This window comes from Artemia sp. Qi Xiang Cuo, chromosome 8 (assembly GCF_049724085.1).
Source record: "Artemia sp. Qi Xiang Cuo chromosome 8, ASM4972408v1, whole genome shotgun sequence".
Classification (NCBI taxonomy): domain Eukaryota; kingdom Metazoa; phylum Arthropoda; class Branchiopoda; order Anostraca; family Artemiidae; genus Artemia; species Artemia sp. Qi Xiang Cuo.
The window spans coordinates 14,893,563-14,901,136 of record NC_142801.1 but is presented as its reverse complement, the minus strand read 5'-3'; the positions used below and the strand labels follow the sequence as shown (position 1 = coordinate 14,901,136).

At 37.3% G+C, this 7,574-nt stretch overlaps 1 protein-coding gene across 1 annotated transcript in view; it reads right to left on the bottom strand.

Annotated features, from left to right (window-relative positions):
- Positions 1 to 791: 791 nt before the first annotated feature.
- The window catches only part of alphaSnap (Alpha-soluble NSF attachment protein), a 159,212-nt gene continuing 152,429 nt past the window's right edge, over positions 792 to 7,574 (bottom strand). The window contains exon 6 of the mRNA XM_089093233.1: positions 792 to 1,915. Coding sequence (XP_088949359.1) covers positions 1,766 to 1,915 — 150 coding nt within the window. The 3' untranslated portion in view covers positions 792 to 1,765. The remainder of the gene's footprint in view (positions 1,916 to 7,574) is intronic.

Below are 7,574 nucleotides of genomic sequence, written 5' to 3'. Positions count from 1 at the left end.
TAATCTTTTACCATTAAAGCTTTCAAACTAACGGCTAAAAGCCATTAAAGACTGAAAAAGCTGATTCGCAAAGCTAATTGAATCCAAGCAGAGAAAAATGAATTTCATATATTCACTGGTGAATAAGTTCATAAGTTTATTAATCCACATTCATAAACAAATAAATAAATTAAACAACACTTTCCCACTAGAGAAAACCTATGAAGGTTTGCGATCGCGCGAAAGTCCACGTAACTACTTACCTAATAACTCGACTATTTACATAAACCTCAACTATTTAATTAAAACTATTATAAATAAACCAAAACTAGATAAACTATAACATATATATATATATATATATATATATATATATATATATATATATATATATATATATATATATATATATATATATATATATATATATATATATATATATATATAGGTTATGTCGAATGTCGGCATTAACCAGAGTTCGGACATTCACAGTAACATATGCATCTGTTCATCCCTCCTCCCACCATTTCCCGATAAAAAAAAATCCTCCGCATCAAATTAATTTTGGATTAACCAAAAACTTTGAATTAACTAACAAACTTGAACTAAAAACTTTATTGTGGTTTCAAGTCTTGCAAATGTGGTGATTGGTAGTAATGCGAAAAACGAATAGTAACGAATAATTTACCAACAATAACAATCATTAACAGCAACCGTCATTTCGAATAAATGACAATTAATGATAACATTTTTTTAAAGTCAATTGCTCAAAGTTGCAATAACGTTTCAAAAATCCCTTGTAAACTATTACGAAAAAGTAGTAATTTGTTTTGTGACAAAAGAATTTATTTATACGTTATAACACCAAGAACTTCTAACAACAAAAAGCAAAGATAATACGAATACGAAGCAGTGTTGGAACACCAAATGCAATAGCCAACAATTGACTAAGTTGAGCCGTTCAGGAGGCAAATCAAAAAAGTCCATAAATTAAACAAGGGACCAACTCAAAACCACGACAAATTGCATTTTTAAAAAGGAAAAATGTCAATGATTTGAATAGTTTGCGTGCGAGTCGACAGAAATTTTTAAGTGCATTTTAGTATCTTATTAGTTGAATTAGCTTCTAAATTATCTCGTTATCAAGCTATTTTTCTTTGCGTGTAAATATAAGACAATCAGGGGCTTTGAAGTACCAAGTTCGGTGAAAAGGAAATCTGATTGTATCTACTTAAGTGGATACTTACACAGCCATAAAAATATCAAAAAATCAAAATTAAATTTGTCATTTACATATGCAGTTATATAGGTTTTGATAGTAGCGGGCGACATGCCAGTTTTTTTTCACAAATTGATAATATAGTTTTAAGAATCTTAAAAAAAAAACAGATGAAAAATCAGCAGATACTAAGTTAAATATAAACGTCACCAAGCAGCTGGCATGGCTCTCTGGAAATTAACTGATTGATAGTGTTTTATTTTGTACGGACGAGAAGGGTTGTCACATTTAAATAGTTAGTAGTAACGTGACAACACTGACGATGTCATACTGCCCTAGGACTGCATAATTTTGAAACAAGCCAAAGAATATTTTTTAGAAAATTGGGGTTTTCTAGCACGAATAGACTTAAGATGATTGCAGTAGGGGGGGGGGAGGGGTATTTTTTTTAACATGCTAAGTATTTCAACACAGAAATATTTTTGGACAGCATCAACTTGGCTTCTGAACCATTCGCTCAAAAGACTTCAAGGAAAGGGCAATTAAAAACGGAATGAAAAATACTGTCTACTTAAGATCCTCTTCGTCGTTAAACAATTCTTTGACCCTATTCAAAAGCTTCGTTTGCCAGGGATTAAGACGAGATATTGAATCAAAGTCTTGCAGTTTATTAACAAACTGGTCCTTGTTTTGCTCCTCCAACGCAGAGGCAATGTCCTAAAAATAAGAAAAGAACAAGTTGTATACAAAGAAGAAACAGATCATTGCGGGATTATTTTTAGTCAGCCCCAAATAAGGTTCAATAGTACGTCAGCTGAATGTGTTATGGTGCTGCCACGCACCTTGGCCAAATCAGAGTTCTATCTTCTACTGATGACCCGAATCAGTATGAAGAAAGTAGAACCTGGAGCACACTAACAGCATTCAAAAGAGAAAACAGGTTGTTGTGCGATTATTTGTTGTCAACCCCAGAATCTAAGATTAAATTCATCAGTAGTTCAGATGAATGTATAGTGGTCATGTTCTGCGCCTAGACTAAATAGAAGTTCTGGCTTCTGCTGATTACTAGAGTAAGTATGACGAAAGATATGAATTTTAGCACACACAATTCTAGTTAACCGTCAATTAGATCCAACAGCACGTCGGCTGCATGCATTATGGCGATGCCATGCACCTTGGCCAAATCAGAGTTCTATCTTCTACTGATGACCCGAATCAGTATAAAGAAAGAAGAACCTGGAGCACACTAACAGCATTCAAGAGAGAAAACAGGTTGTTGTGCGCTTATTTGTGGTCAAGATTAAATTCTACAGCAGGTCGGATAAGTGCATTATAAATATGTCCTGCACCTAGGCAAAATCACGATTAGTGATTAGTTAGATAAGTATGAAAAAGAAAAGAACATGGTGCATAATAACGGCATTCAAAATAAAAAACACACCGTTGTGCGATTATTTGTAGTCAACCCTAAAACCCAAGATTAAATTCATCAGTAGTTCAACTGAATGTATAGTGGTCATGTTCTGCGCCTAGGCTAAATAGAAGTTATGTCTTCTGCTGATTACTAGAATTAATTAAAAAACCTTTTCCCACAAAATAAGTTTTTCAAAGAAAAGTAAAGAACTCCATTAAACTAAAAACGAGCAAAAATAAAATCAAATAATCTACCAAGCGTAAAACTACCACAAGTCAGCATCGATAAATAAATGAAACCTAAAACGAACAGAAATTATAATACACGACAGAGTCAAACTCAAAACGATCAGAAATTAACATGAGCAGGTCTCAAAAACCCTAGGCCTGCCGAAAGCCAGAGCGTAATTTGCACTTGACTGAAAAGAATACAAGTGAATGTGCATTGTCAGTTTAATATACATATACTGATATTTATCAATCAAAATGTTAATACGTAATATTTGATTTATTTAAGTTATAAAAGTAAAAACATTTATATTTTCTTTGACTAAAATGCAAATTACGTTCTGGACCTTGGAAGGCATAGGGTTTTGAGCCCTACTCGTGTTAATTCCTGCTCGAATGAGCCCTTTTTGTAGCTTCTACGACAAAACTTTCTATAAAAACCTTATATGCCCCATGGGCATAACATACGACCCTTGTTCAGAGGGCTATTGAGGGAGGGTTGTTATCCTCAAAGGCATACTTTCCTGGCCTTCCAATTACGCTGAAAAAAATGACCATATCAAAATATTGATCGGAAATGCTTGGAGAAATTATGGGCGTAGGGGGGAGGGGAAGATTCTCCCTCTGATTACTTTCGCTATTAAAAAGGCCAATAGTCCTTTCAATTTCCAATCGAATAAGCCATTTTGAAGTTTCTACGACAACATTTTCCATAAAAGCCTTACATGCACCCAGGGAATAACTTAGTACCCTTGCCCTGAGGGGTTTGGGGAGTTTATCCTCCTCAAAGACGTAATTTCGAGAACTTTCAACTACGTTGAACAAAATGGCTATCTCAAAATTTTCATTGGATGTGTTTGGAGAAACAGTGGGCGTGAGAGGGGCGTTAGTTCCTCTCCAAACCCTTTTGATTATTAAAAAGGCACTAACCCTTTCAATTTTCAATTGAATGAGCCCTTTTTAAGGTTTTTACGACAACACTATCTATAAAAACCTTATTTGCCCCCAGGGCACACCTTAAAACTCTTGCCCTGAGAAGTGTGGGGGGTTTGCATCCCCAGACATAATTTCTAGAACTTTCAACTATGTTGAAGAAAATGGCTATCTCAAAATTTTGATTGGATGTGTTTGGGGAAACGGTGGGCGCGAGAGGGGGGTTAGTTTCCCTCCAATAACTTTCGACTATTAAAAAAGGCACTGGACCTTTCAATTTCCAATCAAATGAGCCCTTTTTGAAGTTTCTACGACAACACTTTCTATAAAACCTTATATGCCCCCAGGGCATAACGTACAACCCTTGCCCTGAGGGCTCTAAGGGGATTATTAACCTCCAAGACTTCAGTCAAGACTTCAACACTTTCTATAAAACCTTATATGCATAACGTACAACCCTTGCCCTGAGGGCGCTAAGGAAATTATTAACCTCCAAGACTTCAACACTTTCTATAAAACCTTATATGCCCCCAGGGCATAACTTACAACCCTTGCCCTGAGGGCTGTGTGTGTGTGTGGGGGGGGGGGGGGGTATCATCCTCAAAGACATAATTTCCAGAACTTTCAAATACGTTGCACAAAATGGGTATCTCAAAATTTTGATTGGATGTGTTTGCGGAAAAGGTGGTCGTGAGAGGGGGGTTATCTGCCCTCCAACCACTTTCGACTATTAAAAAGGGCACTAGCCCTTTGACTTTCCAATCGAATGAGCCCTTTTAAAAGTTTCTACGATAACGCTTTCTACAAAAACCTTATATGCCTCCGGGGCATAACTTACAACCCTTGCCCTGAGGGCTGTGGAAGGAGTGTGCTCTTTAGAAACATAATTTTCAGGTCTTTCAACTACGCTGAAAGACCTGGAAAGCCCTTTGAATTTCCGATAGAATGAGCCCTTTGAATTTCCAATTGAATGAGCCCTTTTTGAATTTTCTACGACAACGCTTTCTATAAAAACCTTATATGCCCCCAGGGCATAACTTACAACCCCTGCTGGGCTGTGAGGGGGGGGGGGGGGCTATCATCCTCAAAGACCTAATTTCCAGAACTTTCAACTACGTTGAACAAAATGACTATCTCAAAATTTTTGTTGGATGTGTTTGGGGAAATAGTGGGCGTGAGAGGGGGGTTATTTGCCCTCCAATCACTTTCGACTATTAAAAAGGACACTAGCCCTTTGACTCTCCAATCGAATGAGCCCTTTTTGTTTCTACGACAAACGCTTTCTATAAAAACCTTATATGCCTCCGGGGCATAACTTACAACCCTTGCCCTGAGGACTGTGGGGGGAGTGTCCTCTTCAGAGACATAATTTCCAGATCTTTCAACCACGTTGAACAAAATGGCTATTTCAAAATTTTTATTGGATGTGTTTGGGGAAATGGTGGGCGTGGAAGGGGTGTTAGTTGCCTTCCAATCACTTTCGACTATCAAAAAGGCCACAATCCCTTCCAATTTCCAATCAATTGAGCCCTTTTCGAAGTTTCTACGACAACTCCTTAGATACGAAGTGCCCTGGTCTAAAAAAAAAATAATAATAAAAATAACAATGTGCCAACATCGTTCTTTACTTAGACAGCGCTATTGCGCTGCCTATGTTAAGCATGACGATAGACAAGAGCACAATGCATACTAACTGTGTTCAAAAGAAGAAATGGATTTTAGTAAAAATAATTCTACTTAACCATCAATTAGATTCAACAGCACGTCGGCTGCATGCATTTTGGTGATGATTTGGACCTTGGCTAAATCAGAGTTTCGTCGTTTGCTGATTCCTTGAATCGGTACGAAAAAAGAAAGGAACATGATGCACACTAACGGCATTCAGAAGAAGAAAACTATTATTGCGAGATTATTTAGTCAATCCTAGATACCTAGATTGAATTCAGCATTCTGAATACATTCTGTTGACGTTCAGCAGATTGAATCACGGATTTTGAATCACTAGATTGAATTTAACAGACTGAACGCATTCTGTTGACGTCCAGCACCTTGGCAAAATCGGAGTTTCATCTTCTGATAATTACTCAAATGAGTATGAAGGAAGAAATGAACACGGCATATACAAACAGTATTCAAACGAAGAAGTAGGCGGTTGTATAGTTGTTCCTAGACAACCCTAGATTAAGTTCAACATTACGTCGGCTGAATGCATTATATTGATACTCTACGTTTTGGCCATGTTGGAGCTCTATCATTTTTCTAAGCATTCTGGCGGAAAAAAAATACTACACAATCAATGAATAGTGACAAAATTTTCAAAATGTGACATTAAATTTTAGACTTAGAACAACTGTTAATGCAGCAGACGGGACAAATTAGGCATCTATGCAGTAACTTAGAACAACTGTTAATGCAGCAGACGGGACAAATTAGTCATCTATGCAGTAACTTAGAACAACTGTTAATGCAGCAGACGGGACAAATTAGGCATCTATGCAGTAACTTAGAACAACTGTTAATGCAGTAGACGGGACAAATTAGGCATCTATGCAGTAACTTAGAACAACTGTTAATGCAGCAGACGGGACAAATTAGGCATCTATGCAGTAACTTAGAACAACTGTTAATGCAGAAGACGGGACAAATTAGGCATCTATGCAGTAACTTAGAACAACTGTTAATGCAGAAGACGGGACAAATTAGGCATCTATGCAGTAACTTAGAACAACTGTTAATGCAGCAGACGGGACAAATTAGGCATCTATGCAGTAACTTAGAACAACTGTTAATGCAGCAGACGGGAAAAATTAGGCATCTATGCAGTAACTTAGAACAACTGTTAATGCAGCAGACGCGACAAATTAGGCATCTATGCAGTAACTTAGAACAACTGTTAATGCAGCAGACGGGACAAATTAGGCATCTATGCAGTAACTTAGAACAACTGTTAATGCAGTAGACGGGACAAATTAGGCATCTATGCAGTAACTTAGAACAACTGTTAATGCAGCAGACGGGACAAATTAGGCATCTATGCAGTAACTTAGAACAACTGTTAATGCAGTAGACGGGACAAATTAGGCATCTATGCAGTAACTTAGAACAACTGTTAATGCAGCAGACGGGACAAATTAGGCATCTATGCAGTAACTTAGAACAACTGTTAATACAGCAGACGGGACAAATTAGGCATCTATGCAGTAACTTAGAACAACTGTTAATGCAGCAGACGGGACAAATTAGGCATCTATGCAGTAACTTAGAACAACTGATAATGCAGTAGACGGGACAAATTAGGCATCTATGCAGTAACTTAGAACAACTGTTAATGCAGCAGACGGGACAAATTAGGCATCTATGCAGTAACTTAGAACAACTGTTAATGCAGCAGACGGGACAAATTAGGCATCTATGCAGTAACTTAGAACAACTGTTAATGCAGCAGACGGGACAAATTAGGCATCTATGCAGTAACTTAGAACAACTGTTAATGCAGCAGACGGGACAAATTAGGCATCTATGCAGTAACTTAGAACAACTGTTAATACAGCAGACGGGACAAATTAGGCATCTATGCAGTAACTTAGAACAACTGTTAATGCAGCAGACGGGACAAATTAGGCATCTATGCAGTAACTTAGAACAACTGTTAATGCAGCAGACGGGACAAATTAGGCATCTATGCAGTAACTAAGAACAACTGTTAATGAAGCAGACGGGACAAATTAGGCATCTATGCAGTAACTTAGAACAACTGTTAATGCAGCAGACGGGACAAATTAGGCATCTATGCAGTAACTTA